This window comes from Carassius auratus, chromosome 20 (genome assembly GCF_003368295.1).
Source record: "Carassius auratus strain Wakin chromosome 20, ASM336829v1, whole genome shotgun sequence".
Classification (NCBI taxonomy): Eukaryota; Metazoa; Chordata; class Actinopteri; order Cypriniformes; family Cyprinidae; genus Carassius; species Carassius auratus.
In genome coordinates this window covers 3,803,953-3,820,420 of record NC_039262.1, presented here as the reverse complement: position 1 = coordinate 3,820,420, position 16,468 = coordinate 3,803,953, and the positions used below count along the sequence as shown (strand labels likewise).

The window sequence follows — 16,468 nt, the reverse complement described above, 5'->3', positions numbered from 1 at the left end:
TTTTAAACAAACAAACTAATAAGCTTGAAGTGAGGCATAATTTTCAGTCATACATAAATGAAAACGGTTCGATTTCTGCACTCAGATAAATAAGTCTATATATTATTCACTATTTTATTTTATTTTATTTTACATAAATACAATTCAGTAAAACTGGTAATATTTCTGTCGTCAAATAAAATAAGAAAAAGAGGAAGTAAATAAAATAAGGAATCAGTTCATGGGTTTTTTATTAGATTTTTTTTATTGTTTTTATTTTAAGAGCATAAACACATTTTAAATTCAGTCATGCATAAATGATCAAAAACGGCATAGTTTATTTCATTTATAATTTTATTTTATTTACATATATTTTCCTACAAGTAAATGTATTAAGTTAAAAAGCATGAACATGGTTAAAATATGACTAGCTGTGAAACAAGCAATATTGAGTTAGTTCAAACGTATGAAACTGAAACAAATTGTTAATTATTAATAAATGCATAAATCTGATTATTGTATATTAAAAAGAAAACATTTAGTTAGTACTATTACAGAAATCCCACCTGTTTCATTTATGTATGACTGAAAAATATGCTTTACAATAAGTTTATTATACTAAAACTGAAATCTAAATGGATGGAAATTGCATATGCAATATTCAAATACAAAAATTTCAGATAATGATTTAGGCCTACTTATTTATTTGAGCATACTATCTGAGATTATAAAAAAAAAAAAAAAAATTATGGCATGAAAAGCTAATAGCATAAAATTATGGTTTTAGTCCAAAAAATAAAGTTCTGGTTATTGAACCTGTGCAATTCAAATCCACGAACAAAGTTTGAGAAGTGAGTGTGTTTTGGGGCTTTTGCTGACCTCAGCATCTGGTTTGATTTATTATTCCCTCGCTGCTCGCTGCGGTTTGCTCTTTCAGCTGTTCTGTGCGTCTCTCTCTCATGTTTCATGAGCTCTGTGCTGTTCAGGGTCTCGCTCTCGTAATTGTCTTCCTCTCCTCCTTCAGTTCTTCTCCTCAGGCAGCAGTAGCTCCTCAAGAACATTTTGCTCGCTGTAGTGCTCCAGAGAGTCTATTAGAGCTTTCCTGTCACTGATTATAGGCTGCTTTAACAAGTACAGTCATCACAAACTAGCACTCCAGTCCAGAAGGGTTGAGGTTACAGAGAGGACAACAGGAGAAGAACCACAGCGTTATTAAGGACAGGATCTACCCATTTATATCATGGGAATAGAGTAGACTGTCTTAAAATCAGATGACATTGAATGTTATGTTTTTGGTCTGTAATATTTCGGTCATTAGATATAATGGAAGGCAAACGGGTTTAAGTATTTTTGGCCTGGTTTAGATCATGTTCAGTTTGGACAGGTGAGAAGTCAGTTAGATGGTATCACTGATACAATACTGTTTAAAAGATTGAGATCGGTATGATTTAAAAATAAAAAATTGTAAAGAAATCTATCATTTTATTCAGCAAGGGTGCATTGGATTGATCAAAAGTGGCAGTAAATGTTTCAAACGAATTCTATTTCAAATAAATGCCATTCTTTTGAATTGACAAAAAAAATTTTTTAAACAAATGTCTTCACTGAAGACTGAAAATTCAGCTTCGAATCTGCAGGAATAAATTTGATACTAAATTACATTCAAATAGCCAATGGTTGTTTAAGTTGTAATAATATTTTACTATTTTAACAGCATTTTTTGATCAAATACATGCAGCCTCTGTAATCAGAAGAGACTGTTTTTAAATAAAACATTACAAATCTTACCGACCTCAATCTCTGTGTTTTTCTCCTCATTACATCCCAGAATTCCCGGTTACATGTTCGTCTCTGCGTTTCATATTGATATGACAGCAGCATGACATTGCTTATTGTTTTCTGGGGTTTAGTAGCAAACATCTCATAACAGCTCCATGAATACACAGCAAAATATTAAACATTAACCGGTTTTGTCTCCTTCTTCCCTTGTTTTCTATCTTCAGGTGCAGTCACGATGCAGCAGCAAAGAAAACATCTTACGAGCAAGTGTGTTTCTTCATGGAATTACTTTTCCTGTGTTTGACCTGCATATGATTATGAAATATCTTTTAGTATTTGTTTTTAAAACAGTATACAATAATAATTTCATATTTCATTATTGTTATAGTTAACTAAAACTATAAAATGTTACTTGGTAATTATTAAAAGTAAAAAAATAAATAAATAAATAAAATGAAAAATATTTGTAATAATAATAAAAACTATATAGAAACTTTTTTAACTATAAAAAAATAACACACAACTAAACAAAACAAAAATAAAAAGAGAAAATATAAAAATAAATATTAATAAAATCTCAATGATACTAAAATAATCATAATTAATTCTACATAGTTATATTTATTTAAAAGACAAGCTATTTAAAAACATATAATAAATAGACACGCTATAAATATTATGTTAAAGAGACATCATACAGTTTCTATTTTCTGTGATATTTATTATCGTAAAATTATGTGAAAATACAGCCTCATTTTTTTAATATATATATTTATATATTGGCATCAGGATCAGGCACGGGACAATCCCATATCAGTTGAACTTTATTTTTGTACTGTTTATATGAAGTGTTGAGGGGTGTGTGTGTGTGTGTGTGTGTGTGTGTGTGTGCAGGTCATAGTGCGGTGGACATCACCAAAGTGGCTCGGAGACACCGTATGTCTCCCTTCCCTCTCACCTCTATGGATAAAGCCTTCATCACTGTGCTGGAGATGACCGCAGTTCTGGGCACTGAGATCATTAACTACAGAGGTACAAACACATTCTGCATTGACTGTTTACCTTTCACTCTGTCTGTCTTTTAATGATTTAGTCCTTTAATAAAGCACTTTTTTGGAAGCTGGAAGTGAATCCCAGTGTGTGAGATGTAGATCGTATCAGTGTGTGTTAATCTGCTGTGAGACTGATCCTTCAGTATTCTGATGATAGCTTCTTATCTTCAAACCATGTCTGTGTGAGTGTGTGTGTGTGTGTGTGCAGAGCATCAACTTCATCTTATATGTGTCTGCTAAAATTCCACATGATAAATAAAAATAGAAAAATAAAACTTCAGTTTATTTCCGCCCAAAAACTGACTTTGACTTTTTAGCAGACAATTCTTGGGGGGTTTCTCACAAATTTATAAATGAATAAACTATTAGCTTTTTTACCATAGTAGAAAAAAACAGGATTGCAAGATCCTGCAATCCTGTTAATAATAAAAATTAAAATTATACATTTATAACTGCAGTTGTGAAATATAAACTTATAATTGTGTGGAAAAAGGCAGAATTGCAAGATTTTAGCCTGCAAAATTTAGAAAAATTTTACCTTTAAAAAAATAATAATAATAATAATTCAGTGGTGAAAAACAGAATTACAAAATGTAAACAGAATTCTCAAGAAAAAATCAACTGCAAGATGTAAATTCAGTTCTAATAAAAAAAAGTCACTATTGTGATATGTAAACTGAAAAATAGAGAGAAAAAAAATCAGAAATGTTAGATCAATTCTGAAAAATCATATTGTAAACTCATTATTAAAAAAAAATCTGAATTATGAGATGTAAACTCAAAATTATGAGAAAAAAATAATTTGAGTTGTAAACTCATTATGAGAAAAAAAATCTGAATTGTGATATGTTAACTCAAAATTAAAAGAAAAAGAGATGTAAAGTCATAAAAAATTGTTATTCCTTGGCAGAAATAAGCTTCCATAGAAGCCAGCATTTAAAATGCACATTTTCTCCAGATTGTTTATTTTTGTATTATATACTATTTATTTGTGGGGGTAAATATCAGGCAGCTCATCATCCTCTGTGTGTTTTTAAAAGGCCTGTTTTACATGCATATTATGTGCTAATAAACATATCTAATATCATTATCTGTCGATGTTCTCATAGACGGCATGGGTCGTGTTCTGGCTCAGGACGTTTATGCCAAAGACAACCTGCCTCCGTTCCCTGCCTCTGTTAAAGACGGCTACGCTGTAAGAGGTGAGATGACTCCACGATTACCCGGCGTTCTGACAGAGCTGGTTAACTCACGCTCTAGTGCTGCATGTTGAAGCATTACTCATGTCTGCTGGAGAGCGACGCTCCAAACGCCTCTCAGGGGATGCATGTCAAATGCTTCATTCATTTCTTATGGACTTGGTGCTGGATGGGAGTCTCCTGCTTAAAAATGTCATAACAAGAACTTATGCAGAGTAAACTTCAGCACTTGGGGATTTTGCATTAATTGCATATTTATGAGCTCATGAGTATTTACTGACAGTCTGTAAACACGTGTCTGATGTAGGCCATGTTAAGAAAGATTTCTAGAGCTTCATAACATTAGGAAGATCTTAACATTCAGTTGCTGTAAATTCAATACTGAGCCTATTTTAGTTTCTTCATACCCACGAAATAATACAGTCTTTCAGTCCCAGCAATTTACCAAATAATATGTCTTGCACACACTCTGTACTGCATACAGTTTGCATATTAATGCGAAATAATACACAGTATGCAACAGTAACTAACAAATAATAACTTAATAACTTCAGCCATTTCAAACGAGCTTAGATTCGACAGTTACACTTTATTTTGATAAACATATCAACTTCTGTAGCTTTCGTCTAATGTGTTTTTTAAAACATTACACTGTTTGTTTCATAACTTTCAGAGAACATTCAACGAAACATATCCTTAATACTGTTATTAAATAGTAAACAGTTAAGAAAATATTTCAAATGGATTAAAAGTCTTGTTTTAAAATGTTCAGAGAACATTCAAAAGTAACGTTCCAATAACGTTTGCAGAATTATTCAAATTGGAACATTCCTTTAATGCTTTTTTTATGTTATTGTCTGCTTCTTATTTCAAAATGTTCAAAGAACATTCCAAACTAGCGTCCCTATTATTTCTGAAAAATGGAAAATTAAATATGTTTTAGGTAACATTTTTAAAAAACTGTCCATTTTGAACATTCCTGAGAACATTTGAAATTACATTTTAAGGTGTCTATAACTTAAGAATGTTACCAAAACATTCTTTGAACTTTCCTTTAATGTTTTAGGTAATGTTATTTATTTCAAAACATTCAGAGAACATTTAAAAGTAACATCCCCATAATGTTTGTAGAATGTTTAAAATGGAACTTTCCCATAATATTTTGGGGAACGTTATCTAAACCTTCTAATAACGTTTCCTTAATGTTGTTGCTAACGTTCAGTAACATATTTCCAAAAATTCAAAGAACATTTAAAAGTAACACTCCCATAATGTTTGTAGAATGTTTAAAATGGAACTTTCCCATAATATTTTGGGGAACTTTATCTAAACATTCCAGTAACGTTCCCTTAATGTTGTAGCTAACGTTCAGTAACATATTTCCAAAAATTCAAAGAACATTTAAAAGTAACATTCCCATAATGTTTGTAGAATTTTTAAAATGGAACTTTCCCATAATATTTTGGGGAATGTTATCTAAACATTCCCTTAATGTTGTAGCTAACGTTCAGTTACATATTTCAAAACATTCAAAGAACATTCAAAAGTAACATCCATTACAGAATGATTCAAATGAAACATTTTCTTAACGTTACTACTTGTTTTAAAATTCTCATAGAATGTTCATGTTCATGGACATTTTGAACATTCCGAGGACATTTAGAACCTTTATTCTGTCCATAATTTAATGGGAATGGTATCAAAACGTTCTTATAATATTTATTTTTTTAGCTGGGAAACAGTAGCATGCTACAATGTTGTCTCTGTGTCCTGACAGCGGCTGATGGTCCTGGTGACAGATTTATTATCGGCGAGTCTCAGGCTGGAGAGCAGGTGAGAAAAGAAAAGATATCGTTTGAGAAATCCACCTTCAGATGTGAGGAAAGTGATCCATAGGGACTGCTGTAACGTGTGTTTCCAGCCCACACACACCGTGATGCCCGGTCAGGTGATGCGGGTGACCACAGGCGCTCCGATTCCATGCGGCGCAGACGCTGTGGTTCAAGTAGAAGACACCGAACTCCTGCGAGAGTCTGAAGACGTGAGTTACAGCCTGCTGATTCTTCAATAAAACATAGTCATACATTATTAAATCATTTTAATTTATTCATATGCACTATCGTTCAAAAGTCTGGGGGCGGTAAGTTATTTTTATGTATTTGAAAGTCTCTTTGCTTGATCAAGGCGGCATTTATTTAATCAAAAATACAGTAAAAAAAATTAAATATTATTACAATAATTTCTATGTAAATATATGATAAAATTGAATTTATTTCTGTGATCAAATCTGTATTTTCAGCATCATTCCTCCAGTCTTCAGTGTCACGTAATCTTTAGAAATCTTTCTAATATGCTGATTTGCTGCTCAAGAAACATTTCTGATTAATATCGATGTTGAAAACTGTTTTGCTGCCCAATATTTTTGTGGAAACTGTGATACAAGATTCTTTGATGAATAGAAAGTTCAAAACAATAACATTGATTTCAAATAGAAATATTTAGTAACATTATAAATGTCTTTAGTGACACTCAATTTAATGCACACGTGATAGATAAAAGTATTAATTTCTTTCAGAAAAATCTTTCTGCCTCACATTTTAAGAACTGGAACTGAGTGAAATGAATCTTTATTTCCTAAGGTTTATTGTGGTCATTTAAATTTATGAAGGCACACTATGTAATATTATAATATTTATGTTTTTAAGAAGTATATTGTATTTTCATATAAAATAAATGTTGCAGTTACCATGGCTGCAAGAACAATGATTTGTTATTGTTAAAACCATGGGTAATTGTCGTAAGGGAACCTGAAAAAAAAAAAAAAAACTTTCACAGGAATGTGCCTGAAAGTGATAAACGGGCCTCATTTGTACCTAAATGATTTATACTTTATTTTAATATATATTAAAAATGTATAAAGTGTGCATTGTAGCTGACACCTAAATGAACACATTACAATTGTTTTATGACTGCAAGTCTTTCTCCTCAAATGCTCTTGAGCTTCAAATTTGTGTTTGAGCCAATGTGAAAGAGTAGCATGATTTACATATGATTTACAGGTTATTTTAATAAATATCAAACATTTAATTCAATTGTGCATTATAGCTGACACCTACATGAACAATTACAGTTGTTATTATGACTATAAGTCATTCTCCTCAAATGCTACTGACGTTAGAAAAGTGTATACTAATATCGCATTTAACTTTAGAAGTCCCTAAATTTGAGACTCGTCCAACGTAAAGACTTTATGCATAAATAACTTTATGCCCGTTTTTTTTTTTTTTTTACTTTTAGTTTTCTTTTCTCTTTGCTGGATTGCTGATGTACTCTACCCGGGCATAGATGTTCATCCATCAATTATGAACATTCAGCCGCAAACATGAGGTGCGAGCAGTCGCGAGCGCGGATAGGAGAATGGAGGAAGTTTTTTTTTTTTTTTTTGGAGCAACTGGGATGGTGCCCATAGACAGTAGATGGTGCTCCCTCTGGGAGTTGGTGCTCTACGAAGACTGCGTACTCTGCGTTTAGGGAGTGACGGTACTGAACACCTTTAATATTGCAGACACTAGTCCACATCGAGATTTAAATGTTCTACTTTTGATTTATTCATTCAAAAATGGGCGAATTCCGTGACGTTCTGCTTTATACAGCAAGTTCCGTTTCCGCGATTCAATCCCTGTCGCTTTTCAAACACAAACGGGGTGAATTTATGAATGAAAGTGTGAAATATCTGACACAAAACGAAGTTTTTACTATCCTCACGCTTTTTAAAAGTGGGTAACTATCACGTAGTAGACTACACCACTGTAACATTATTTATTTATCATCTCAAAGTCTGTGCTTTCATTAAAGCTTCATTTATTGATAGATAGATAGATAGATAGATAGATAGATAGATAGATAGATAGATAGATAGATAGATAGATAGATAGATAGATAGATAGATAGATAGATAGATAGATAGATAGATAGATAGATAGATAGATAGATAGATCCCAGCAGTAGGGAGACCGCCGACAGACCAGGATCTTGTCTTCACGACAACAATATCTATACTTCATGTTGAGCATAAATATAAAGCCTACTGATAAAGGAGACCGTCAATATCTGAAAATCGAAAATTATTAATTTATTTTTTAAATTACATTTCTATCTCAATATATGTCAGAGTTCAGAGCGTGTTCGCGAATAATTTGAGTCAGTTCGGGAGTTCAAAGCGGGTTTGCCAATCAATTGAGTCCGTTTGGGGATCGCAAATCATTTGAATCAGTTCGGGAGTTCGGAGCAGGATCGCAAATCATTTGAGTCAGTTTGAGGATCGCGAATCATTTGAATCAATTCGGGAGTTCGTAGCGGGATCGAATCATTTGAGTCAGTTATGGGGATCGCGAATCATTTAAATCAGTTCGGGAGTTCGTAGCGGGATCGCGAATCATTTGAGTAAATTATGGGCATCGCGAACCATTTGAATCAGTTCGGGAGTTCGTAGCGGGATCGCGAATCATTTGAGTCAGTTTGGGGATCGCGAATCATTTGAATCAGTTCGGGAGTTCGTAGCGGGATCGCGAATCATTTGAGTAAGTTATGGGGATCGCGAATCATTTGAGTCAGTTTGGGAGTTCGTAGCGGGATCGCGAATCATTTGAGTAAGTTATGGGGATCGCGAATCATTTGAGTCAGTTTGGGAGTTCGGAGCGGGATCGCGAATCATTTGAGTCAGTTTGGGAGTTCAAAGCGGGTTCGCGAATCATTTGAGTCAGTTTGGGAGTTCGTAGCGGGATCGCGAATCATTTGAGTAAGTTATGGGGATCGCGAATCATTTGAGTCAGTTTGGGAGTTCGGAGCGGGATCGCAAATCATTTGAGTCAGTTCGGTCTTCGGGAGTTCGGAGCGGGATCGTGAATCATTTGAATCAATTCGGGAGTTCGTAGCGGGAACGCGAATCATTTGAGTCAGTTATGGGGATCGCAAATAATTTGAGTCAGTACGGGAGTTCAAAGCGGGTTCGCGAATCATTTGAGTCAGTTTGGGAGTTCGGAGCGGGATCACGAATCACGAAAGATTTGCGCTCCTAAATTTTCTAATTGGCCATAACCTTTAATTCGTTGCTGCAAACTGGGGTGGCAGCAGGGGTGGGAAGGCTTTCTTTTAGGGTGGCATTTGCCCCTGCTAAGAACTTAATTTGAACAACTTTAAAGGGGATTTTCTCAATTTTTTATTATTTTTTAATCTTATAGTTGTATCTCAGTCAAATATTGTCAGATCCAAGCAAACCATACATCAAAGAAAAGCTTATTTATTCAACTTCAGGTGATCTCAATATCAAGAAATTGATTCTTATGACTGGTTTTGTGGTCCAGGGTCACATATTGACTATCTATTTTTTATACAGCATAATATACAAAATATTTATAATACAAGTAAACAAAATTGCAGAAATGAAATGAAATTACTTTATCAAATGTTTAGTCAAATTCTACCAAAATTATTTGAAATGTGTGAGGAAATGAATTGGTACTGTTATTCACTGATGATAATAATCTGAAAATATTTCACTCTGCCATTAAATACCAGCTCGGCTGTCAGTTATCATCTGTTTATTTCTCAGGGCACAGAAGAGCTTGAGGTGCGGATTCTGGTTCAGGCTCGTCCAGGTCAAGACATCAGGTGAGCGTCTGTGAGCGTATCCCAGTCTGACTGTGTGAGTCTCACATGCGTCTGAAGGAGTCTATCCCATCTTCTGCAGGCCCATCGGTCACGACATTAAGCGTGGTGAATGCGTGCTGGCCAAAGGCACTCACATGGGCCCGTCTGAGATCGGGCTGCTGGCCACGGTGGGCGTCACAGAGGTGGAAGTGCAGAAGTTTCCAGTCGTGGCTGTGATGTCTACAGGCAACGAGGTGCCACTAACTCACACACACTGCTGTTAAGATCTCAACTGTTTCTTCTAGACAGCGATTAGATCTAATGGAGAGTCTCTAGCTTTCTCAAACTGTAAAAAATATGATCTTACTCGAGATTTTTGCCTTGACTCCATATCTAAACATTATTAAATATAGATATATTTACCTTAGAAGGAATAATGTTTTCTGAGAACTACATTAAATGGTTAATCACTGCTTGCAGGATGGGCTTTAAATAAAACATTATATATATATATATATATATATATATATATATATATATATATATATGCTATATGACTAGAGGAAACAGAGATAGAGGCTGTGCTGTTCCATTTTTCTAGTTGTGAATAAGCATTAAAAAATATAAAAGTTCAAGCTGTAGTTTTCACAAAAATGCGGACGCTGTCAGAAGTTTGCAGGATCATTCAGTAGACTTCTGCTGACATGTTAGTGACAAAAGCAGTGCTAAAAAGTTACTCTTTAAGTCTTATAAGAAATTCCTGAGCAGCAAGTGTGATTTCATGTAAATGCATGTATATGTGTATGTATATTTCAGCTGCTGAACCCAGAGGACGATTTAAACCCTGGTAAAATCAGAGACTCGAACCGCTCGACGCTGCTGGCCACCATACAGGAGCACGGATACCCCACCATCAACCTGGGCATCGTGGGAGACAAGTGAGTCAAATAATAGTGTGTAAAATATAGACTATATAAAAACAGGGGGAAAAAATATTAATTTTTTACCAATCAGTTTTTGATCAATGAATGTATCTGTCATATGCCAAGTCATCTTTATTTATACAGCACTTTAAACAAAAAAGATTGCGTCAAAACAACTGAACAACTTTAATTAGGAAAACACTGTGTCGATATGTAGTTATATTTTTTGGTTGTGTTTTTTGTGCCTAAGCATATTGTACCAACAAAAGTACATATAACCAAACTTGTCAGGAATATGCAGAAAGGAAAGAGTACTGAAAAACATTGTGCATGTCAAACAATTGCATAGTTAGTATTGTTTTTAGGTTTACATTTAATGTCAGTTTTAAATGTAAAAAAAACAAACTGTTTTTTTTTTTATTTAAACCATTTGACTTGAGTAACGAGAAAACATCAAAACTGCATCAAAGTTCAACTTCAATAACACCTTTGGCTCACATCAGCATTAACAAAATGAGTAACAATCTTAGCTTATTTTTGTAACCTTTTCAATTCTCTCCCCCCAAAAAGTGTGCATATATTAAAATAAATTACTAATGGAGACTCATTTCAGGGGCATTTTTACAAAAATCACAAGCATCTTCCACTGAAACACAAATGACTTAACTAGGTAAACTGCTAAACTAGGTATTAAAGCTCCTTCTCTATATTTATCATTTTACTCCAGCAAGCAAAATACATATATTATTGCAACTAGGACTTAAAATGATGTACCATGCATGCATCCTAAATTCCTGAAATGGTTGTAAAGGAAAATTATTACTACAGCCTCATGGAATTGCATGTAATATTGTTAAATCTTGGTAAACTTATGTTAAGTTGACATATTATAAACACAAATAAATGAATTCAGTATGGTTGTAAAAAAAACACCCTCCTTTTTATTCTGTTTAATACAGTTATTGCATTTGGTTTTGGTATCTTTAAGGCTATAAATCATGTTTTTGTGGCATCAGTTGTCATGGTTACTGTAACCGTGGTTTCCTGCAGCCCTGATGACCTGTTGAACGCTCTGAATGAGGGAATCAGCCGCGCTGACGTCATCATCACCTCAGGGGGCGTGTCCATGGGGGAAAAGGTACAAGAGTTCGTGCACGTGCTCTGTGAATTTAGTTGACAGTTTTAGTTTTAGGAAGACGCATGGAGAAGCATGACACTTTGAGTTTACTTTAGTAATAACTTTATACTGACATCTAGTGGCTGGATTGCAGTAAGACTGTCACATCAAAGAGATCTAAAGCTAAAGAAATGAGGTGCCTAATACTTTAAGTATATTAAAGAGAAAACAATTAATACAATCAGGCATTGGTGATATATATATTTTATTTTATTTTATTTTTATTTATTTTTTAATTGGTTCAAGTTTAGCAGATCGTTAAGATCATTGTAAATGGATGTTTTAACAGGATTACCTGAAACAGGTACTTGATATCGACCTTCATGCTCAGATACACTTTGGACGTGTCTTCATGAAACCAGGGTGAGTTTTTGAAGAAACCGGTGACATCTGCGTGAAGATTGTACAAGTAATGCACAATCAGGGCGTTTCCACTTCTGAAACTGCATGAAATGAACCAAACACTTTGATTTAATGAAAACTTTCAAAAAAATAAAAAAATAAATAAATATATAAACTACTAACTAAAAATATTTTAATCACATTATTTTTTATTGCCATTTATTTTATTATAAAATAAAATGTATATTTTTATTTAAATTAATAGAATAATATTAAAGTATAGTTTTTAATACTGTTATTATACATTTATCCACTTTAATTATAGCAAAATTTTATCTAAAAAAAAAATCAAACTTGGTTATCAGTTCATTTAATCCATAGTACTACATTTTATTCATTTTATTTTATTTTAAGCATGTATTTTATTAAAATATTTTTATTACCATTTACTTACATTTTTTATTAAATATATTCAATTACATTTATTTTAATACTATTCTATTTTTATTGAAATGATAAAATTCTGATTATAAAATTTTTAAACTCCAAAGAGACAGCCTAGATGTCAGTCCATTTAATACATAGGACTTCATTTTATTTCCTTTTATTTTACTTTATTTTAAAATGTATATTTATTTTATTTAAATAAATAGAATAGAATAGAATAGTTTTAATACTAAACATAAGCGTGTATTGAGACGGTCTCACCTCAGATGACATGCTCTCAGTGTGAAAATGCCCTGATGTTGAGTGTCAAACGGTGAAAATGAGTTCACGCGGGTATTGAGCTCTGGTTTGTCTTCCGTTAGTCTCCCCACAACATTTGCCACTCTTGATATGGATGGGTCTCGAAAACTTATCTTTGCTCTGCCAGGTAGGGACGGTGAGAGAGTTTATTGGTGTATTTTTTCAAAACACATACTAGTCTGTAATCTCAACACATAGATGTGGCTATTTCCTCATGTATTAGTGATTGATCTGTGTGTTTGTGGCTCTCTGGTGATTCACAGGTAACCCTGTGTCAGCGGTCGTAACATGTAACCTCTTCGTCATTCCTGCCTTGAGGAAGATGCAGGGAATCTTAGACCCCCGACCCACTATAATAAAAGCCAGGGTAAGATCACCTTCAACCTTCAACTTTACATAGAATTATATTGGACATTTATATAAAGAGTGCTTCAAAAGTTTGGGGTCAGTAGGATTCTTCTGCTCATATACAGTACAGTAAAAATACAGTAAAAATCTTAATATTGTGAAATATTATTAGAATTTAAAATAACTGTATTCTATTGTAATATATAGTAACATGTAATTTATTTCTGTGATGCTCCGCTGTATTTTCAGCATCATTCCTCCAGTCTACAGTGTCACATGATCTTCAGAAATCATTCTAATATTTTTGCTGCTCAAAAGAAAACTGATACATTTTATTGTTGAATGGAATGTTCAAAAGAGCAGCAGTTATTATATATATATATATATATATATATATATATATATATATATATATATATATTATATTATAAATGTATTTACTGCCACTTTTGTTTAACTGAATGCATCCTTGCTGGATAAAAGTATTAATTTACAAAATAAAAGAATATGTCAATGCATGAATTTCCAAACATTAATTGCAAAACATTCAAATCTATTGACAGTCTTGATAACAACATCTGAATTGTGCTTAATTGCTTCCAGTTGTCATGTGATGTGAAGCTGGATCCCCGTCCGGAGTATCACCGCTGTATTTTGACATGGCACCATCAGGAACCTCTGCCATGGGCACAGAGCACAGGTCACACATTATATTATTATTATTATTATTATTACAGAAGTGACATGTACATTATATTCCTTCTTGATTTTTACTTTCAGAATGTTGAGTTTTGTTTAGATTTATTCTATGTTTTAGACTTTTTGAACAATTGTGTAAATTACATGCCAATGTAAGAGTTTACCAATCACCCTTGATTTCAGACAATCAGCTGTAGTTTATATATATATATATATATGTGTGTGTGTGTGTGTGTGTGTGTGTATATATATATATATATATATATATAAAAAATATTAATATTTTGAATGACTTTTTTATTTTTTGTTTTCATTTTAATTTGAGTAATTTGTTTGTGTGTTTTATCATTAGTAGCAGTTTTATTATTATCATTTTTTATGTTAATATAGTTTTTCAAGTTCAATTAAGAAGCAGAAATGGCATAGCAGTAAGTTCAAGGGGTTTTATTTTATTTCCGTTAAGTTTAAATGATTTCAAGTTGCAAAAATGTTGTTTATGGTTTCAGTTTAGTTTAAATATAGTACATATATTTTCATGCATGGTTGGCATTATTTAATTGTTAATTACTAAATTCTTATCCCTAAAAATAGTGATTGCCTGTTGTTTTAAAAAAAAATGCATATTATGTAAAAAAAATATATATATTTTTTTTCTCTTTTGTGAAGAGAAGCTGATTTGATTTGGGATACATTTTTCAAAGAAATGCGTAACATAATATAAAAATATATTATAAATTTACAGCTGTTTAAATGTATAATTTATTAGTGTATATATGCTATTGAGTGTGTAGAGGGTTGCTATTCTCTCTTATTTTCTCTTGTTTGTAAAAACAGCAAGATGTACGTTGGTTCCTCTGACATTAGTGTGGTCTGGTTGAAGGCAGTATATGTGTCCCTGCAGCACAAAAACAGTCATAAGTAGCACAGATATATTTGTAGCAATAGCCAACAATACATTGTATATGGCTCAAAATGATTGATTTTTCCAAAATGCCAAAAATAATTAGGTTAACTCATAGGTTAATCATCATAGGATATTAAGTAAAGATCATATTTTCAATTTAGATATTTTGTAAATTTCCTTCCAGAAATATATAAGAACTAATATTTGATTAGTAATATGCATTGCCAAGAAATGTGAAAATATTGTATCTCAGCCAGATATTGTCCTATCCTAACAAACCATGCATCAATGGTAATCTTATATATTCAGCTTTCAGATTATGTATAAATCTCAATTTCAAAAAATTGACCCTTATGACTGGTTTTGTGGCCAGAGTCAATATTTTCACACATATTTTCATGCTTTTCTTCATCTGGTCTTCCTCCAGGTAACCAAGTTAGCAGCAGACTCATGAGCATGCGCAGCGCTAACGGACTCCTGATGCTACCTCCCAAAACTGAGCAATACGTGGAGCTGCACAAGGGCGAGGTGGTGGACGTCATGGTCATCGGCCGTCTATGATGACAGAAGCGTCCCGACGGACGGAGAGCGACGGTGGTTCACGGTGCATGTTCACATATCATTGACTGTAATATGCAACGGCACAGCTAGTTTTTATTGATTTGGATAACGCTGAAGTATAGTCAACATCTTGATCACAGAACTAGATACATATGAGAAAAAAAATATTATTTCAAAGAAAGAAAAAAATATACTTTTAAATGATAAAATCTAATTATGAAAAGACATTTATTCTGTATTATTATTAATTATTATTATTGCATTTTTCTTCTCATTATTATTAATTATTATTATTATATTAAGGCAACTTTGTTCTTTTCATTGCAGTTGCTTTGTGTGTTCAATGCTAGATCTTATAGCTGTAGCATTTTAATAGAAACTGAAGGTGCCTGCCAGGAGAGTGAGAAAAAAAAGAAGAACATTATTCCCCGTTTTAACGCAAAAATATCTAAAAAAAAACGAGCGCTTTTGTTTTCGTACGTGGGGAAGAACTCGACAACTTCTGGACTCTGGAGGGTGGCACTTTTTGTCTAATGTGTCACTGACGTGACACTTTTACTTTTTCTCCCATTAGTAGGCATCATGACATCACAAAGAGCTTTGCTTGTCGTTTATATCTCGTGAGTCTTGTTTGTGTGCGCAGTGCCAAACGCGTGGGTGCACGAAGGGCGTGTGCGGGGGAACACGGGCCTGGTCACCCAATCCCTGAAGCTTCCTTATAATCACATGACCTGGTGTAGCCCCGCCCCCATCCCCCCAGGGGGCGGAGTCACAGGCGAACGTTTTATTTGAATTTACTTTAAAAGACACTAGGAAAAAAGAAACCACAGCTTATTTAAGTGCTGACTGCCTTTTTAATCAACTACACACAAATGTACAGTAAAAAACGAATAATTGAATTGTACAGATAAATGTGACCAGCACTCCTGCGGAATATGACCAAGCAATGAGGAGACATTGAACAAATCTGTATAATAACATTTTCTGTAACGATAAGAATCTAATGAGAGAGAATACAATAATAAAATCCTTGATCATTATATAAAAATAGCATTGTGAAATTTTCTTGTAATAAAATGAATAAAAGCATAATTCCTTAATGTGTGTGA

At 33.2% G+C, this 16,468-nt stretch overlaps 1 protein-coding gene across 8 annotated transcripts in view; it reads left to right on the top strand.

Annotated features, from left to right (window-relative positions):
• LOC113120567 (gephyrin-like) overlaps nucleotides 1-16,017 on the top strand; it is a 73,198-nt gene extending 57,181 nt beyond the window's left edge. For 5 of the 8 annotated variants that reach the window (XM_026290454.1, XM_026290451.1, XM_026290452.1 and 2 more), the window contains 14 exons: nucleotides 1,983-2,025; nucleotides 2,653-2,790; nucleotides 3,920-4,012; nucleotides 5,787-5,842; nucleotides 5,931-6,050; nucleotides 9,621-9,679; nucleotides 9,759-9,912; nucleotides 10,475-10,596; nucleotides 11,632-11,719; nucleotides 12,048-12,121; nucleotides 12,910-12,983; nucleotides 13,111-13,214; nucleotides 13,799-13,895; nucleotides 15,226-16,017. In XM_026290454.1, coding sequence (XP_026146239.1) covers nucleotides 1,983-2,025; nucleotides 2,653-2,790; nucleotides 3,920-4,012; nucleotides 5,787-5,842; nucleotides 5,931-6,050; nucleotides 9,621-9,679; nucleotides 9,759-9,912; nucleotides 10,475-10,596; nucleotides 11,632-11,719; nucleotides 12,048-12,121; nucleotides 12,910-12,983; nucleotides 13,111-13,214; nucleotides 13,799-13,895; nucleotides 15,226-15,359 — 1,356 coding nt within the window. In that variant the 3' untranslated portion in view covers nucleotides 15,360-16,017. The remainder of the gene's footprint in view (nucleotides 1-1,982; nucleotides 2,026-2,652; nucleotides 2,791-3,919; nucleotides 4,013-5,786; nucleotides 5,843-5,930; nucleotides 6,051-9,620; nucleotides 9,680-9,758; nucleotides 9,913-10,474; nucleotides 10,597-11,631; nucleotides 11,720-12,047; nucleotides 12,122-12,909; nucleotides 12,984-13,110; nucleotides 13,215-13,798; nucleotides 13,896-15,225) is intronic. The other 3 variants (XM_026290457.1, XM_026290453.1, XM_026290450.1) reach the window with 1 other exon arrangement.
• Nucleotides 16,018-16,468: the final 451 nt, after the last annotated feature.